Source organism: Haemaphysalis longicornis, unplaced genomic scaffold (genome assembly GCF_048455015.1).
Source record: "Haemaphysalis longicornis isolate Haplotype H1 unplaced genomic scaffold, Haemaphysalis longicornis Haplotype H1 scaffold_2, whole genome shotgun sequence".
Classification (NCBI taxonomy): domain Eukaryota; kingdom Metazoa; phylum Arthropoda; class Arachnida; order Ixodida; family Ixodidae; genus Haemaphysalis; species Haemaphysalis longicornis.
This window is the reverse complement of record NW_027526295.1, coordinates 181,653,565-181,674,024: the sequence shown is the minus strand read 5'-3', so window position 1 is coordinate 181,674,024 and position 20,460 is coordinate 181,653,565. Positions and strand designations below refer to the sequence as shown.

Here is a 20,460-nt window from a genome sequence, read left to right as displayed (position 1 = left end):
TAAATCGGCGTCTGCTGTGATTTCTTGTGGTGAACCGATGATTCATATGAATGATACATACCTGGCCAGTGTTTCGGATATTGCAGACCTGCGATTGGTGGCGTCCTGCGACTTCACTCTGCTCCCTGCTCAAGAAACTATACTCTCGGTTAATTCGGACAAAATTCTCGATGGTCATGTACATATTGCTCCGACAGGAAAACTCCCCCTTCATGGCGTAGTTATATCCCTCTGCCTCGTCAGTTTTTCTGCGGGAACTGCTCTTCTGGCCGCAGCGAATACTACAGCCGAAACCGTTTTCTTACCCCGAGGGACCACCGTTGCTTGTGCTCCGCGCGACGATGCAGTGAATGACGTCTCATTGGGATCTGTTACGTCGGACGACCATTCGGTGGGCACTAAGCCTTCATCCTTTGCCATTAGTACAACAATCAGCTGTGATGTCGACCCAGAGCAACTGGAAAGGCTATTGGCTCTTCTGGGGAAACACGAAATTTTATTTGATTCTTGTAATATTTTACGGCAGACCTCCGCAGCCACCCACCGAATCGACACAGATGGCTCTTTATTATTCGACGTCGCGCGTACCGCGTCTCACTGAAGGAGAGTCAAATCATTCAGGAACATGTTGACGACATGCTGAAGAAAAACATAGTTCGCCTTTCAACGAGCTCCTGGTCATCGCCCGTTGTTCTAGTCCAGAAGAAGGACGGATCTGTACGATTTTGTGTGGATTGCCGAGCGCTTAACAACATAACTCGGAAAGATGTCTACCCGATGCCTAGAATTGATGATGCTTTGGACACCATGCAAGGAGCCGAACTCTTCTCTAGTCTGGATTTGAGACCGAGATACTGGCAAATTCCCATGCACGAACAAAACAAAGAAAAAAAAGCTTCCGCCACGCCTGGTGGTTTTTACGAATTTAACGTAATGCCGTTCCGGTTGTGTAATGCTCCGGCCACATTTGAACGCATGATCTATACAGTTTTACGCGGTTTAAAGTGGAAGACGTGCCTATGTTACCTTGACAACATAGTCGTATTTTCTTCTACTTTTCCAGAACATCTTCGTCGACTTAACGAAGTGTTAATTCCGGCCCGACCTTGACAAAATCAATGCCGTACTAAATTTTTCTTGCTCAAACCGTCAAAAAGAACTTCGCAGCTTCTTAGGATTGGCCTGTATACTTCCGCTGCTTCATCCGAAACTTCGCTTCAATCGCTTCCCCTCTACATAAACTGCTGTCTTCTGCCACATCCTTTCTATGGTCCGACCACTGCGAAGCTGCCTTTCAGAAACTGAAGTGTGCCCTAACCTCTGATCCCGTACTCGGCCATTTTGATGAAACAGCGCCCACTATACTGCACACCGACGCCAGCGGACACGGCATTGGGGCTGTTCTGTTACAGCGCAGGACATCTTCTGTCGAGCAGGTAATTGACTTCGCCAGCCGGACATTGACACCTGCCGAGAAAAATTACACAATAAAAGAGCAGGAGTCTGTACTTTGTGCAGTTCAAAAGTTTCGTCCATATCTGTACGGGCGTTACTTCACTGTGTTCACGGACCATCACGCCCTTTGTTGGATATCTTCCCTGAAGAACTTGACCGGGCGGCTGGGCCGCTGGGTACTACGTTTACAAGAGTTCAGCTTCACGGTTGTCTACAAGACTGGCGAAAAGCACGGGGATGCACACGCCCTTTCACGCTGCCTGTTATCCCCTGCTCAAGATGACATTCAAGCGCTTTCTGCATCAGCGCCATCCTTGCGAATTGCCGCTGTGGACATTTTCACGGAAGCACTTCCTGAATTGGCCTCTCAGCAAAGGTTCGAAACTTACTGCCGAAACCTCATTGACCTGTTAAACGGTTCGGCTCAACCTCGCAATAGTCGTTCCCGTCGCCAGCTCCGCCGATTTCGACTTAATAATGGAACCCTTTACCGGTAGAACTATCACGAAACAGGCGACAGATCGGTGCCCGTGATTCCCCGTGCCCTCCAGCGCAAAATTTTAGAGACATTTCACGACGACGCTACCGCGGGCCCCCTTGCCTTCCGCAAAACTTATGATCGTATCAAGAGCCGCTTCTTCTGGCCCGGCCTATCCGCCTCTGTTGCCAAGCACGTTGCTTCGTGGTATTGTGACGGCACCGCAAACGTCCGACTTCGGGGTCTACATGCGCACTCCAACCACTGCCGTACCCCTCCTCTCCTTTTGAAGTCGTTGGCATCGACCTCTACGTTCCTCTACCCGTCACTGCGGCTGGACATCGGTGGATCATTACCGCGGTAGATCACTTGACACGATACGCGGAAACAGCTACTATTAGCACGGGCTGCACTTTAAAGAGGTGGCTGATTTCTTTTTGATGACGATATTCCTTCGACATGAACCACCCCAAGTGCTTCTTAGTGACCGACGCTGGGTATTTCTTTCGGCCGTGCTTGCAGAAGTTCTTCGCGCCACCAAAACTATACACAGAACCACGTCCAGCTACCACCCTCAAACTAATGATTTGACCGAACGTTTTCATCGCACGCTTTCCGATATGATTTCCTGTTACATTCAGCCCGACCATAAAAACTGGGACTTCAATCTGCCCTTCGTCACCTACAGCGGTGATGAACAGCGGTCCAACGAACCACGGGATTTTCGCCATTCTTCCTTGTCCATGGCCGCCCGGCTTCATCTGTTTTGGATAATTTTTTTCTTGACTGCGCCTGTGCCCTCTGCATCCAACATTCTGGATGACTATTTCTCGCCTGTCTTATAGCCGCCATCTCGCTTGTCACAGCACGACAGCCTCACAGGAGGACCGCAAGCCAAACTTCAATGCTTCGCACCGCGTTGTCTCGTTTAAACCGGCGAAAAGGTCTTACTTTCCACTCCGCTCCGGACCCCAGCACTCAGCGAGAAGTTCCTTCCCCGTTTTGTAGGCCCTTACACTATCCAGGAGCAGACTTCCCCGGTAAAGTACCGCGTTACGCCCACCTCTACTGTCACCGACCGCGGTTGTCCTGGCACTGATGTTGTACACGTTTCCCGGCTGAAGCCTTTCAACTCCCGCCATCCGCCTTAAGCGCCCGAGTCGGCCGCTTCAGCCCCGAGGGAAATGTTGTAAGCACTGACATTTTACTTAGTGGCTATGCGGCAGATGCTATGTGCCACCTGCCTCGCTAGCTGCGCACATCGTCGTCCACGTTTTCATCATCGGTGTCTTCTGGAATCTCTGCGCTCGACCTGAGCGCTGGCTTATTGTTATACTTATTGTTAAGATGCCAAAGCATGTGCTGCGCAGTTTGGGAGATTGATTTCCACGTTGTTCATGCAATTTCTGGTCGTATCGCCAATACAGTAGATAATAGAGAGTGATAGCTAAGCGGAGAACCAGTCCGGTGCCCGGTACAGCGGTGCATGCGCACAACCAGTTTTTCCGTGTCTGCGCACGCACAGTAGCGCCGGTCGCCTTCCGGGTACCGTACCGGGATCGGTTCTTTGCTCTGTTATAACTCTCTAATTTTAGCATACGGTGTGTACGGTGCGTACCGAGGCCCGAGTGCACGCATGTGCGCATTCGTGGCGGTAGGGTGGCTTAGTTCCACTGAAGGGCGGCCCCGGCCTCGCTGTGCACGCGCATTCGTTCCGGTCAGAGGGTGCCCTCCTTGCCGTGTTAGCACTCGCACAGTCGGGTCCATGTACATACGGTACCCACGGTACACACGGCAAGATAAAACTATCTTTACTATTAAGTTACATTACTTTTTAGGCAACGTATTCTTCAAGTTCAAACGGGCGGTCACTGCAGGCACAACGTCAGGCCAACCCGCCGCGGTGGCTCAGTGGCTTAGGCGTTTTGCTGCTGAGTACGAGGTCACGGATTCGATTCCCGCCGCGGTGGCCGCTTTTCTGATGGAACGCCCGTGTGTGCGAGATTTTGGCGCACATTAAAGGTCCCCAGGCGGTCAAAATTAATCCGGAGCCCTCCACTACGGCGCGCCTCCGCCTGCGTTGCGTCCGCGCGTTAAACCCTACAATCAATCAATCACATCAACAACGTCAGGCAGGCGCACAACTCCGGGACGGCCCCTTAGCAACGGTGACGCTTTTGCGCGTGACGTTAGGCCTAGCATCAGTCCAGCGCACACCGCGTTATCGGCCATTTTAGGAGCTGTTTTGCTGTGACAGACGCCCTAGGGGTGCTCGTCTGCTCCATAAGTCATTTAATGATATCGCATTAGAAAGAAAGAAATTACCGTGAAGTGTCACGGCAAACCCCCTCCTCCAGAATGACATAATTTGACCGGAAAAACGCTTATAGAAACAAAAAGGGTTCATTACAGTTCATGAAAATAGCGCACGCTATCTCATTCATCGTCTCTCTGCCACCAAGCCTTTAGTCACTATAAACGCGCAGTTATGACGGGGTTTAGGTACTAGCGTGCTTGAACGTGTCGGGAATTCTTTTCTTTGGCGTCCTCGTCATGTCGCCACCCAGGCTCTCCGCCCCCAGCCAACTGGCGGGGAACGTCGGCAAACTAGGCACCAGAAACAGCCTATTGAAAGCAAAGTTTGCCAAACGCTGCAACACAAGCGCGGGCCTCCTAATAAATGCGGGAAAGGCACGACGATGAGCGAAGGGCGTGACAGGCGCGTGTCAGGCCTGTTAACGACAAAAGAGGAACCCGAGAGCAGCAGCTCAAACATTCATACCAAGTGCTCGGAACGCTGGCCCTGCATTATAAATGGTTGCAGCCGTTGTCCTTTGGCGCCCTGGAAGCCAAGCGCCGATTACTTGCTCGCAAAGAGAGCGGCTGGCAGGGCGCCGAAGGGCGCGTTCATGAAATGTCACAAAGAAAGAAGGAAAACGGAGTGAAGTAGAAGGAACTGAGCAAAGTAGGAGTTTTGTTTCCCTGTGTGCGATGGAGGAGCGTTAATAATTTAGCCCTCTTCGTATCCAGATCTTCGCGTCAGTCCGGCTAAAGCGAGCCGTGATATACGAATGACAGGCCGCAGCCGCGAAGGATAAGAAAAAAACTATAAAAATCTGGAAGATTGTGAGAGTCTTGGTATAGCGAGAAAAAGACGAATCTCTATGGTGTGCAGAGACACGCCAATGAAACGTCGAACTAAGAATCGTGCAATTTGTTTTGCCTTTGTTTCCTTTGCCCTTCCTTCTCGCATTCCAGTTTTCTCCCCAACGTCGAGTGGCTGAAAGAACCAGGAGCCCGCTAAAATGAGCAGGTGGGCATTGATGAGTCGCCACACATACGCACAAAAGCGCTAAAAATGGTTTTATGAGCGCCAACTTTGATATTTCGTTGAACGTTTACCTGCAACACGTACTTGTCAAAATAGCGTTCCTTAAACGGAAACTCCGAGCCCTTCCCGTCATGCGCGTGTCAAAGGCAAAGTGGACACAAAGTCTTGTAGATAGCTTTGCAGCAATTCCTAGGGCTAGTATAACTCCGTTTCCGTTTTTAGCGTAAGCAGCGAGTGCAGTTCTGCAGCGCTCGTAAGAGCGTGCCCACTTAACAGTGTGCCCAATGGACAGCATGCTCCCTTACCGCCAGGCTGGCGGGCCAGCCTGCAGGTTGCCAGTAACGGTTTGCTGGGTACGCAACAAACCCTTTCAAGTACAGGGTAGGTTTGAGTAATAGGATGGCGGGACAGCAGGCTCTGTGCTTGAACTAGCGAAACCAATGGCTGTTTTTGCTTTCAGATTTCTTTAGGGGGTCGGGTGTTGGGGAGGTGAAAACGGTAGAAGAAATCGCATCGTTCTTTCCAACAACTGTCCAAGCTTAAACATCCACAAAACCTACAGTCTTCGTTTTCGTGGGGCTGCTGAATCCAGTCATTACTGAATAGATGTAACTACGGTTCGGCGTCTTCGTTCGCAAGAAGCCGAATAAAAAAACAACAAAGGGGAAATTAGGCTCGTTGGTACATTCCCAAATTGCGGGAACAGCCCACGGACAAGGCTAAGGATTAAGGATAACAGGATGAAGCGTTTCGTCATGTTGTCCTTATTCCTTAGCCCTGTCCGTTTGCTGTTCCCGCAAGTTTTAACCGAAAAAATTGGCCGCGTATCTGCTCTTTCGTTGCAAATGTCGTCAAAAGACGATAGTCTTTGTAGACATTTGGCAAGGAAATGCCCCCCTTTTCTTTCCCGCTCACCTCTCATGCTGTTCCTGTAGCGTCGCGCTCATCCCAAGGTAAACACCAAAGGTGTGCGCAAGGCGATTTGAATTTACCGCGTTCCACTGCTACAGGCCGGGTTCCTCGATGCCAACACTACAGTTCGGCGGAGACGCGCGTGAATGGAGGCGGCCGACTACAAGGTTTATAGAACCGCGTGGCCGTGCTCCACGTGCGTTCCAAGCAGAACGTGGAACCTAGCTAGTGGAACCTTTAGTTGCTGTTGCCGCGTGATTTGTCGTATACCGCCAGGAGGTGTCGGTTTTCTGCAGTAGATGTAGAATATCATTTGCTATCGAAAAACGAAGCATTCATGATTTTTTAAATAAGAGAACACTGTAAATATCCCTTGTGTACTAATTTCCTGTCTTATATTTGCGTAATGTGTTGTTCTTGTTCAACAAAGTTTGTAAGTATGAACATATACACCGGGCTTAGACGTTTACATTTGGCTGTGAGTATATAACACTATTGCGCAGTAAGCATTTTACTTTGGCCGGGTGGCTGAATTGAGTTACAGACAGACGGACAGACAGACAGACAGACAGATATACAGACAGACCAAAATTTCTGGGTTTAAGTAGCCCAAGAAAGACTACCGTCTTTAAAATGACTCTTTCTTCAACCGCCAGTTCCTTCAACGGGCGGGACAGTACGTGCGCACTTTGCAGCTCACAGCGGAATGTGCAACCGTTGTGCGTGCGGACGCTGTGTTCGAGCACACGGTGTTCAGAAACGTGGTACCAGTTGTGTTTTGATGATCTCAGATCATATTTATTTGACTGGACAAAATAAGGTACTCTCGCATTCTTCCTCTTTAGTTTACCTGTCTCGAGTGTAACCGCTGACAGGGTATTTTCTAAACCCCTGCAGAGTGGTTAGCAGAAATGATAGTGTGTAATAACGAAAAGAAAACAGGGCAAATACATGTGTCTGTATTATATACTGAATTAAGTAATCAAGACTCGATTAAAACTGGATTGGGTAAACGTCACAGTCTCTTCCACTTGAGCGTCCGTGTTTCTTTATTGCGGTTCCTCTTTAGTGAATAAACACGCAACTTCTTAATCCTGTCATTAAACTTAGTTTTGTATTACAGCAGTGCTAAAAGCAATCACATACTCACAAAAAAAAGAAACCCGGAAACATGTGTAGCTGTGTGTACATTCACCGATAAAAAGCAAGAATGAGCGCTCAAGATAATAAGCAAAAAAGAAGATGCCCAATTAAAAAATTAAAATTTAAAGAGATGAACTCCATGTATAACTCATCTTTCGTTGCATCCGTGACTTAAAGACGGCTCGGCCAAAAAGAAGACATACCATATTTATAAAAATAACAACATGATGTCAACCAGCGAGAAATATGGAACCGCCACAAGTTCCCAGGCCGCCAAGTGCGCAGGAAAACGAAACTCCTACAACATTAGGGCGGACAACGACTAAAGAACGTTTGAATACATATCACAGAGGTAGGCTGGGCAGATTGTACGAATGGTTGTTTCTCTAATCAAATGAACGACGCTCCCAGTAAACATCCGGCGTATAATTCTGCTCTCCGGTTCCGACGAGCTTTCCGGTAATGTATGCGTTATGTCGGCACTCTTGTCGTGCTTTCGGGTATGCTTGGGTGTGTGCGTGTTCTTGAATTTTGTGGCTGCGTAATGACGTTCGCTGATGGAGCAGCCTTATCACATGCTTTAAACCAACAGCTGACAGCCGACGCCAGTGACCGGAATTTAGTTAAGGGCGTTGTTTGTAAACAGCGAGTAGGCCTATGTAGCCGATCGAAGTCAGGCCTAACCCGCTTTGGCCAAATTGTCAGATAAGCCAAACGCTTCGACCCGAATGCAGAAAGTGGCCCGAGACAAGCAACTTAGCTCGGGCACATCGCACAAGCGAAATTTTATGGCGCCCACACCAACAGGCCACCAGGGGATACTGGGAAAGGGTGTTGAAGTAACAGTAACAGCAAGCGAAAGGACTGACCAAGTTGTTTGACGCAAAATAATCAATTATTTGGCACATGCGGACATTTTTAGAGAGCCTGTGTTACTTTGGTGGTTATGTTCACTTTACTTCCGGAAGCAGACATTATCGTATCACGGGGAAAATGAAACGTGCTACCAATACTGCTTCAAGGTTTCATTTCTTTCTCGCGTACAACCTCCGTCAAAAGTTTGCATGTCCCGCCATGCATTGCCAAAAGCAGCCGCGGAGCCGCCCAGTGGCACTGCGAACGCTCGTACAGATAAAGAGACGGCTTTTGATTGCCTGTTACAGACTATAGCTAAGAAAATCACGAAAGTGGAGGTTGGGCGTGCATCTAGCCGCATTCTTTTGGACGCGCCATGTTCGTCGGCGGCCGTGTTTGCGCATGCGCAGTTCTAAAAGTTCTTTCTTTCTGTCGTGCACCTTGGTTGTACCAGTTAATACACTCCAACGCAGACGTCGGTGCCTCCACACTCACCGGTTTCCCGTTGACAAACCAGTTGAGGATGGGTGCCGGCTTGGAGGGCCTCGACCGGCAGGTTGCGTTGAGCACATCTCCGAGCTGGTAGCGACCGCGTACACCCTCGATGACGGGCCCGCGCTCGGGCAGCACTGCGGATGGCACCAATCAGGAAAGCACGTCTCTGATAAACCTCTTTTGAGATGTGACTAGCAGGTGGTGGATTGAGGCAGCAGTTTTTTGTAACACCTCGCACTGTACTGCCCCTACGTAGTAGCAGCCCATCAGGGGTCACAAAACATCCTTGTAAGTATATCGACACGGCGCGAGGGCGAACAGCTTGTTTGATAAATTCTGCGCCGGCACACATGTCAGCAATTTTGCTTTCCAGATATGGCGGCTGTTTGCTTTTTTAGAAACGTTTAAATTATAGGACGATATGATGCAGATTCGTTCTAGGTGTCCTAACAAGCCTCATGTGGCCTACTTACGTCAGCAGGCGGATCCAAAGGGACCTTGCTTGTTCTGTTTAACGCGTGTGCGTTAGACCCATTATAAATTTCTGCTGATCAAAACGTGGTGAGTATATCTTTGGGATATCCTGTTGGCAACCCTTGGAGTACATGCATACCAATTGAAATAATAATTAATTGATCGAATGAGTTGACTGACTAAGATAATTACGTTGGTTAGCCTTTTGTAGGCGTTGCCCGCTACACCTCATGCGGGTGCGTCGTTCTCTTTGGGTATGGAGGTAACACTGCTCTACGGCGACTCTAGAGCACGCGTACAGGTTTCTGGTGGTTGGCTTACCAGTGCTTGCGCCCTAAAAGATAACAACGCACGTCCTTGTGTAGGAGATTTTGCCGCGCGTCAAGGAGCTACAGGTGGAGTAAGTTTATCGGTAGCCGTTCGCCACGATGTGCCTCGAAGCCACGTTGAGTTTCGCCAACTAGATCTGAAATTTGAACTTTGTCCTTGAAAATGGAGTCTTTGTTTCACGATTGATTAACTGAAACACCTTATTAAAAAAAGGGACCACCAGCCTTCGGGCGGTAGCAACGATGTAGGCACAGGGAAGGTGACAATTCACCGATTGGCACTCATCCAGACTTCGGGTACCACTCACAATGTGCACACAGTTCTGTTCTATCACTGTCAGTAAATATGAACAGTTCACCCTGGAGACATGGTCATGATAGGTACCTATGGTCAGTCCAAGAAAGTCGGTCAGACCGCTATGCCGATTTGTATGTACTGTTTTCAGGGCATACCAGGTGATTAAAGGGGTCGTGAAGAGATAAAAAAAAACTGTGTTGTGTGTGCGGTTATAACCGTGGAACCTTGATAAACAAACAATGCATATCCGTTTCGTCGCCCGATATCGGCAAATAGGTAAACAAATGCAGTTACGGTTTCACCGAGGCTTTCCTCCTCAACTTGGGAAGTGACGTTTCAGTAAGTCAGTAAGAAGCCAATCACAGTTCTCCCTCGTCTGCACAATATGTCGGCAAAGAGCGGGCTTGCAAAGGGTCAGATAAAGCTACAACATCGGCGCCATGATGAAACTCGCCCTGCAACTGAACGGGAGACGTCTGATCTCTGATACGACTGATCAACATGGTCGAACTTTCAGTCAACAACACCGGCGAGATGCGCAGGCAAAGGTAGCCACGTTTAATCTATACTGGGCATTCGTAAACAATTTACGCTGTTTCGACGAGTCTAAACTGTAGTTTTGCTAGCCGATATTCTTGCACAAGTTTGCCGACGTCTGCTTCACGTAGCCTGTAATGTGAGTTGCGCGAACGTGAAACTTCTGACCTGATGAGATACATGACCGAACTCTTACATGACCGAACACTTAAAATGAGTTTATTGCATAAACACGTTTATCGAAGGAACTTCGAGTAGTCGGAACTTAAAACCCATCCATTATTCACTCATCAGGCGCAAAAATAACTAGCGAGAAGCAGCGATACAGCGCCGAGTCGCCGAGTCCCAACATCACGCAGTTCGACGATTGCTTTCCTGTTTCCTGCAATAAACAATACTGTTAACGCTGTTTTGTTGATTGTATACGCTCCGCTTTGGCTTACTGCAGAAGCGCTCAACAGTAAGTTGGCGGTTAAAGCTCTGGTTAGATTAGAATTTATGAAAACACGACAGACTTCTGGGTTACAAATGCGAAGAGTCTTTTATGCAGCAGTTTTTCGCCGCGCGCGCTTCCCACGTCGATAGTGTAGCGGATAAAGTGTCCGACTAGGCTGGCCGTAACGTTGGGCTAACCCGGAGGTCGCAAGTTCGAATAGCACACGGGTCACTTTTTTTTTTTCCGTGAGCGATCTTGAGCCATTTCATACAAAAAAGATAAGATTCCGGAGAGAATTCGGGAAAAGAACGTGAAATTCAGCAGGGAAACTGGCCACAAACTGCACAAACACCCAGTAGGTCTGAGTTCTGCTGCAATGGTTGCCAGACAACTGAAGCTGTCACTGCACCGCTCACGCGGATAGAAAACTGCTTTTTGGCAACGAATAAAGGATGCATTATTTTTATATTTTGGGCTTGCAGCTTTGCAAAATATTATACACAAAGAACATTCAACCGCGTTGAACACTCGAATGTACTTGACGTGACGTCATTCTAGTTACGCTGCCGACCGCCGGCGCGCGCATGGTCGCTTGCGATGCGCCTCAAAACGAGAATTTCAACAGCGCCTCCTAAATTCCAGAGGCAATGAATTGTGAAAATATTTGGGATTTATGTTCTTGAAAGGTCGTTCAAGCAGACAAAATTAAGCAAAGACAAATGCATTTTCTCTTCACGACCCCTTTAATGCCAGTCGCGGGATCGGTATGGACATGACTACTATGCTCAAATTCAGTTGATAGCTGATGGCGGTGTGTGCTTGTGAGGACGTGCGCTAGCTTGCGTGCCTGTGTGCGTGTGTGCGCGCGTGCGTGCGTGCATGGAGCGCGCCCATGACTGTTCCCTATGGCCACCGGCAGTATTGTGTAAACATCGCCTTACGCAACCGATTTCTTTTTACGGGTAAACCTGCGTGCAACTAAGTTGGCAAAAGTTCTCAAATTTTTTTTACATGCAGGTTTCGAGTTAAGGCTCGCGGGAATTAAGCAGAAACGAAGACAAGGTGCTAGACATCAGTGAAGGTGAACTCACCCTTCATGAATTTATTTCACAGCGAAAAGCTGCATGAGTTGCGCCTGCTGCTTTCGCATGAGCTTATAGACACTACGCGGCACTCCGAAGAAGCAATGTCACTTATACCCTGTGATGCATTAACGTAACTTAAGTATCCCTTCTGACTTTTCACCCTTTTCGGTGCCTTAACGCGTTTCAAGAACCAAACATGTGCTGAAAGAAAGCCTTTCGCGAACTTGCTGCTCTTTTCCACACTGAAAATTGTTGACAGGGTGCTGCTAGCTGAGGATTAGGTACGACATTTGTCTTTCTCCCCAGAGGAGATGGATTTCAAAATTGCGCACTTGTCTTGAAAAGTCGTTTTCTGTCAGCAGAACTCATCAGCGAAGAGCCGATACTACAGAGAGCAGCGGAGAAGCGCGACTTCACGCCGACAGGACGGCCAAGCACCTTTTAACGTAAGTGTCGAGCCGGCGCCGCACTCGCACGTGGAAACGCATGGTAGTTTGCGTTGCGGGCAACAACAACAACAACAAAAGGGGAAGTGTAGTTACTCTTGCTACCTCGCGTGATGTCACCTTACACATGCAAAACCAGAGGTGGATGCTACGTTAGCCGCGGGACGACGCTAGCAGCGTCATTGATCATGATCATCATGACGAATTTTATTTTTAGGCTATTCTAAACGTTTTCGTTGCTGCTGGCGCCTTACAGTTGCCCTAGTATGCGGTAAATTAGTTTATTTCCCCGGCCAATTTTTGAGCAGACGTGCATAAACAATGACTGATCAGCTTAGCGACTTCGTTACAACAAGGTTTACCGCTGCAACGCCTTCGTTACATAGAGGTCGCAAACACATGAAATTTAATTGGTGGTGACAATGGGGAATTCGCAAACTGTTAAATCCAGGAATTCGTTACATACGGGTTCGTTACATCCAGGTTTAACTGTATGCCCTTATAAAGCAATATTTGCCCGATTGGCCCCTGTGTATCTCGTTAGAAATCAGCCGCAGTGACTCAGCGGCTAAAGCATTGTGCCGCTGAACACGCCAAGGTAGTTCTGCGGCTGTTTTTCTGACGGAGGCGAGAAACGAAAACGCAAGCGTGTCGAGCTTTAGTGAACGTTAAGTATGAACAGGAGGTCCGTAATAATAGCCAATTTTCAAAGCTTCCCAATGGCCATTAAAATGCGAATGCATAAAATTTAACCATTCTCGACCCAGAAAACTGCAGTAGCAGCGCGTGTATACCTACAACAGACATTTTACGAGGCGCGGCCCCCGGCTTTTGGTGCACATCGCGTAGCCTGATAAGCTTGGCGCATTCGTTAACCCGTCATGTCACGTTGCGCACATGTAAGTTGTCCGCTTTGTTCACAGTGATTGGATTGGATTCGAAGGTAGTTCACAGTGCAATCAGAATATTTTCTTAAAACTGGAAACTTCCGTTCGTGGTCTCGCTGTTGCGGGAATTTTGAATGCACTAAAAAACAAACGAAGACACTTTGGGTGAGAAACCTGGCTCAACGTGGAATTTAGATTGACCACTACACACGGTATAAATAGCTAAATTTGACGTACGCCCCCCCTTGGTAACGGGATGATATTACCTCGGTTCAATTCAGGGGAAAAAAAGATACCTTTTTAGACCTCTCATTTCAAAATCTGTCGGAGCCTTTTCGGGACTTGGCTATGGTTATGGGGACACTCAGATTACAAATTTAGTGCTATATCTGCTTCATTTTTTTCTTCTTCGCGACTTCTTTGTACTAGGGATGTATTTTTCAATGGTTGTTGGTTTATATGTATTGTAGAGTATTTGGCTACACGGGTGTCTTTGCCTTTCAAGGGTTCGATGCATATTTTTATCCGTCCACAGGCGCTGAATTCATCATGGTAATGGCAGTAGCAAGGACTAGAGAATGTGCTTAACTATAAGGCACCGGGATCCATTTTTGCGCCTGCTGGTGAGAACATGCGCACAAAGAACGCATCATACCTGCAAAAAAGTGGGGTTTAAATCCGGCCTGTTACTGCGGCCTAAAAATCACAAGAGCGCTACCTGGCAATAGGCAAAGGAAAGGTATCATGTGTTTCGCTCGCTAAGGCTCTTTTTTTCCTTGCCTGCACATTTACTCTTCCTACTCTGAACAGGGCATATACGCCCAACCAAAAACGAATAAAACTTTTCTAGAAATAATTGCGGGTGTTGAAACACCTGGACGTCACGGGTTTTCAGAGCACTCTTTTGCTTCACTTTTTTTTTAGCATTCTCTTTACGTGCTTTTTGATTGTGATTGGAGTAGAGACGTGAAAGTTTGAAGAAAAATATCGGTACATGCTTGTCTGTTTCTAGCTAAGAGCGATTTGTGACAGTTCATTTTACCGCTAAGTTGACTGATGGCGCTTTCAATGGCAGTTGTATGTTTTTTTTTCTTTAATAAGATCGGTAAGGCAACTGCACGAAACAATTATGAATAAAACTAACTCCACGTGAAATAGTTTTTCTCACTACGAGTAACTTGTGCAAGTAGCTCTTTCTGTTGGGGCCAGTGTTTTGTCCAAAAATAGAGAGAGAAGCAAGTAGGGGGTGAAAAAGCATTACGTCGCAGGGCTTTAATCTAACCGGTGTTATTGGACTGCCCTCGCCAGCAATATAAAAGTTCCGCGTTTCGCAGGAAATTTTGTAGCGGCACGGCGAACTGCGCCGCCAAATTTAGCACTTAAGTGGAACATATGAGGTCAAGCTATTACACCCCATCGATTCTCGCCACCTTTTTATGCTTCACGGGTAATTTGATTCGGCAGACGAATGTTGTGTTGGGACGCTGAACCTACATGGGAACAACAACGTTGTACGCGCGACCTAACGTTTGGTGTGCTCGAAGAAACGTATAACGACTGTTTACTCTTTTTATTGTTGTTTGGCGAGACAGAAGTTAGCTAAATGGGTTTATGTGGACGGTAACTCAGGGGAAGCGGCTCAGTACAGAGTTATAAAAAAGTGCGCCGGTCTAAAAGTTTGAGACGGAACCGACGCTCATACCTGTTTTTCCCTGACAAGGCAATGTTTTTTTTTATAACATAGCATAGAATCTGCGCACAAAGGGTGAAGACTATGAGCAGATTTAGCAGGGAATCATTCGTTCAACTGTTATAAAAGAGACAGCAAATAGATTGCCGGTGAGTCAAAAATGCTTTGTCATAACTAGAAATGCCACATTCCTAATAACACTGACACCCTGTAGAATAAAATACTGTGTTCTTAATGTTCAAGTGCTGAGCAGATTGAACTATAGAGATTAAATTTTCCATTTGAAATCACTTTATTTCACGTATTTGCAGAGAGAAAACATCGGTGCCAAAAACAACTGGGCCCTTAGCAAGGCTGCTAGCACTGGGCCCATGCAATACGGTTATACACAAGCACCGACTCAGGTTATAGGACATGAACCAAATGTACATGATCGACAATAATATATGCGAACAACAGAAGGTCGAAACCAATTTGGCCCGACAAAATCTACGTACTGTATGACAATTACCAAAGAGAAACACTGGAAGAACTAGAAAAAGTGTGCTACACGTGACGGACCTTTGTTGCCGAAAGGTCACGCGGCCTTGCTTCAGATAAAGCCATTTTCAGTTGACATTGCCCCAAAACGCATGGAAAGATATCACGAGCCTTCCTCATTGTCAATTCGCTGGGAAACTAGGCCGCAGAACATTTTTAACCCTCGCTGTCTCCGTCCTCCGACGTCACGTAAGGGGCTCACCCCTCTGGGAAAGTGATGGCCCAGTGCTCTGTCCCAGACAGCTGTCAGTCATGCTTCTCATCTGCCCGTTACTAGCTGTCGCCATGCACTGGGCGGAACGCCTGTGCTGCACGTGAAGACGTGAGCAGGCGATGGCTTTAAGGCGGTGCCTTTACAAAACATGTGTCAGCGCTAGCGGTGACAATAATCAAATTGACTATGCGGCTAGGAACAAAAATGAAGCCGGGGCCGCTGTAGCGTGAACGACCCCGCAGGGTTTCAGGTAAGGAATGGTCTGTTGTAAAATGACCGCTGACAATCGTGCTCGGTGGTGACGACTACCTTTCCTAGACAGCGCGCCTCGACTCAGCCTTTGCAGGTTAACCGGGGGTTTCGACGGGACGGCGGCTTCTCTTTTTCCCGTAGGGCATAGACTCCTACCGAATGGACCCACGAGTGCCCTTACAGGCTGTTACTGGGTCAACAGAGTGCGATGCGGATTGTCCTCTCTGAGTGCTCACGAGTCATCACTGTCAGACATATATCCAGCAAGCGAAGCGTTGTCGATCTACTTACGAAGTCACGGAGACTATGGGGCGGTAACTCTCACATGTGGCAGGCGCTGTTGAGCAATGGCCAGTTTCCTTGAATTTTCTATCGTGCGCTGTCAAGAATGGACGCGGTCATTTGTATTTTGATGGAGCGCGACCGCGCCCGATTTTGAGGAGAAACTTCGCGTTGACATAGGGCCATGTTGCGTTCTTTTCCAACTCATACCATGAAATAACGCCGCAATCGCTAAATACGAGACTGAGTGGCTAAACGTTTCGATATCCCGCTTTCCGCGATCCCCTTCGCTGAATGTGCGAAGTACATCCATATATGAAGAGCATATCTTTTTGTTTAAAAAAGCAATTATAGGCACATTTGTGTGTCGCGCTTTTAGTCGCAATTCTGGCATCCCTTTTGTAACCCCAGTTCACCTTACGGCAACCGTGTGGTTACGAAGACGTTAGGGAGACCACAGGGGCTATGTAGTAAGTATAAAGAATAGGACACTTCTATAAGCTGGGAACATGTGTACGCATCGGCGAGGTAACCCATACATGCTTGCTGTTTTGGTTTCAAAATAAATCTTGAGTATACATAAGATCCCTGCATAATGAAACAATTAGGGTATTTGCTATTTGGAACCCATGTTTCATTTGAAAACAGGCGTTGTAACACACAAGAAAAACCCAAAGAAAGTCGCTGTACGGAAAAGCCCAAATGTCTTTATTTAGTGCACCGACTTAGTAACAAGGGCGAAAGAACATTCGAAATGCCTATAAATATCGGCTCCAAAATAATGTTTGATTTCTTAATGATCGCCGAGGTCCTTGGGAGTTCTCATGCGGTTAGTAGTAAGCAAAACGTTCGCGCAGTTAACCGCTGCAGCAACTATTGAAAGGATCTCTCCTGAATTTTATTTCTGTTTTTCCTTGGCTCCATATTTTACCTCTTTTTTTTCTGCCAATATTCTTCCTGCAGTAGGCAAAATGTTTATGCGGCCAACGCCAGTGTATAAGCTGGAGCAATACGGAAGACTGGAACGCTTGGATAGACTTAACTCCTGAAAACAGCGCTAACACGACGGAAGCACTATATAAATGCTTTCCAGCAACTGAATGACAGTTTACATTGATTAATTGATCGTAGGGTTTAACGCGCCGAACTTCTGTTTGGCTGTCTTTGCTCTAGCTGGCCTTGCGCCAAAAAATGCAAACTTCACCATCATTAACGCGCCGAAGCTGCACCTCAGTTTCGTGGCGCTCCGTAAACAGTGGAGGGCTCCGGATTAATTTTGACCACCTGCCGATCTTTAACGTGCACCGAAATCTCGACACACGGACATTTTTGCTTTTCGCCTCTTTTCTGAAAAGCCTCCAAAACGACCGGGATCGAGATCGCGTCCTTTGGCTCAGCCACCAGCGGCGGTAATTGTATACCGCAGACGGTAAACAGGATGGTTCACATTAAACATCCGCCTGCAAGACAAGCAAAAAGAGTGCATGCAAACTACACATGCGTCCTCATTTCAAGAGATGTGATTAAAATAGTAGTTCATCGGGGATGGGGAAACCAGTTTTCGAAAACACAAAACGCTTGTTCATCGGCCTTAGTCCTCTAAAACCGGGCCGGCAGTGTGTTTCTAGTTTTGCGGAATTCTGCTCACCGTATATGTTGAGGTCCTTCTCGAAGATTATCGTGCGGAACTCCGGCCCCTCAGTGGAGACCTCGCAGCCGTAGCTGCCTTCGCTGTTCAGGTCTGTGCGCTCCAAGAAGACACGGTTGTGGTTGGATTTCGATAGCTGCGGGAATGACAAAAAAGAGACAGCAACTTCTTCTTACTTTGCGAAGAACTCTCGGGAATTGAAAGGCTGTTGTTCCTTGGCCAATCATTAAATTTCAGAAATTGGGAATAAGAGGTAAAAAAAGAAAATTCGTCTGTTGAAATAATTTATCAAACGGGTTAAGCGGGCAAAAGAATCCCAGAAAACCACACATGCGCACTCAAGAAAGAAATAAAAAGTCGCACCGGCAGGATTACTTTTAACCCGAAGTGGGCAAAGGAGATGAAACAGTAGTATTCGCGAATTGATTCGAAGGCCGTTAGGTTACGGTAATCTTTCGCGGAAAACGTCAATTACCGAAAATAAAGAAAAGCCATGTGATCCGCATGCAGAGCAATGCCTGGACAAAAACCTAAAAGGACACCTACTTGCGCGAATTCAAACTAGAAATCCTCAGCACTGAAGACAATGAGAGAAGAAACTATTTCCCTGCCCTAACTTTTCTCTTCTTTTCTTTATCGCCCTGCAGCACGTTTGAGAAACACAATTTGTGCACAAAAGGAGAGCAGAGCGCAAAATCAGTTACACAGCTGCTTTCACATTCAAGTTTCTTTTTAAAAGCATTTCCTTGTGACGCGGTTACAAAGCCAGAAAAGAACCATTAGAGATGTTCTGCAGCCCTCACTTTTCGTAGGTTATGACTGGTCACCGTGCTGGGAAGTAGTAATACTACTTCCCAGAATTTAGCGTTGTTATATTTAGTGTTGTATTGCACGTTCTGAGACTTCCAAAGTTTTGTAATTTGGCTCATTAGCGGAAAACAAATTTACCACAGTTGTGCAACAGAATTAAGCATAAACTGCGGTCACCTCAGATTTGTGCGTAAAAAAACGGAGGGTAAAGGAGGGCGGGTGGAAGGATGCAAGGGTACTGCTGTATGTCTGGTAATATAAAAACGAATCTCCCAGACAGTATTAAACCCCTATTAGCACAATCTTTGCGTCATGCTCATGAATATTCTCTATCCCACATTTTTGCCCGATCAAACACTTTTAAATTTAGTTTTCTTCCTAGAACTGCGTAAAATTAGAATTCACTGCCCTCTGACGTTTTTCCTTCTAACAGTCTTCTTAGTGACTTGGAGCGTCGCCTCTTTTTCTTAAATTTTATGTTTCTGCTTTATCGCTGTCTCTTATTTTGGACAATTATACTTTGATGTACCCACTCCTGCTTGGTCCAGCAAATTGGCCTGCAGTATTGTGAAATACATAAAAGAAAATGGGGGCCGAATTCGGATGTATTTGCAAACACAGCTTTGGAGTGTACAGTATACACAACGCGTCCATGTACAGGAGCATTGAAGTGCGCAAATGGATGGCGCAGCTTAAAGCACACAAAAAAACGTATTGTCACGTCGCCAAGGACAACGCAGCTTTCTTCAAGGTACGAAGTATATTGGAGCGAACTCGTGCTCCGCTGAGAGCTCAAAGAATACACGGGCGGCGAAGCAGCAGTCAACAAAGGGACGTGCGCAGGTGAGTGCCGGCGAATTCAATGCCACGGCGTCTGCCTCGCGAGCAATTATCTTTCAGCGTGATTGTTTCTCGAACCGTCGAATTACACCGAGAACACTGGAGTTCACAGAAGACTATTCTAGTCTAGTGCTAAGGCGTTGCGCTGCTGAGCACGAGGTCGCGGGTTCGATCCCCGGCCGCGGCGGCCGCTTTTCTGATGGAGGCGAAAAGCAAAAACGCTCGTGTGTTCGAGATTTCGGCGCACGTTAAAGATCCCCAGGTGGTCAAAATTAATCCGGAGCCCTCCACAACGGCGCGCCTCATCGCCTGCGTTGCGTCGGCGCGTTAAACCCCCACAATCAATCAATCAATTCTAGTCTAGTGACGGCAGGGCGAAACACTGTCCCTATCAAAGAAGATGGTCCGTGCGGCATACAAAACAAAGGATAGGATAGACGCACTTCGCTTGAAACAGATAACACAGCCGGACGCCGCCGGGCGGTAAAAACAAAACGCGGAAGTAAGCAGAATGCATGGTTCGCGGGAATATAAATATTTGTTATGAAGTAAATGAGTGCCGTACACCGAACAATGCATCACGAAAATATAAAGCACATGTACAGCTAACTCGAGGTACTTAAAAAAAAAAGGTGAAAATAAAACGACATGGGCGATCTTATTTAAAGTGCAATAAAAAGACAGAAAAATATACGGGGGAGGGGGATTAAACTTTATTGTGATGAACAAAGAAACAAAAGCAATGGCAAGTTGCGGGGTTTCGCATGGTGTTCAATACAAACAAAGAGAAGAGTTCGATGAGCATTTTTATCCTGTAATTATGGCGGCAACCTAAATGACTGATCTGCAAGAGAAGTGATGTGTCTAGTAACATTTATAAGAATACACAAGTGCAGCATACTAACTATTTCTCGAATCACTAGTTTTCAGGGCGCAAAAAAAGCAAACACTCATTACCGGCACTAATAGGCACACAGCCATTGCACTCTTTGATGCCTCCTAATTAAATTAAATCTCAATCTC

At 47.1% G+C, this 20,460-nt stretch overlaps 1 protein-coding gene across 1 annotated transcript in view; it reads right to left on the bottom strand.

Annotated features, from left to right (window-relative positions):
• LOC144167546 (uncharacterized) overlaps positions 1-20,460 on the bottom strand; it is a 284,946-nt gene that overhangs the window by 18,259 nt on the left and 246,227 nt on the right. Inside the window, exons 3-4 of the mRNA XM_077696779.1 lie at positions 17,788-17,923; positions 8,670-8,803 (exon numbers count right to left, since the gene is read on the bottom strand). Of these exons, the coding sequence (XP_077552905.1) occupies positions 8,670-8,803; positions 17,788-17,923 (270 nt within the window). The remainder of the gene's footprint in view (positions 1-8,669; positions 8,804-17,787; positions 17,924-20,460) is intronic.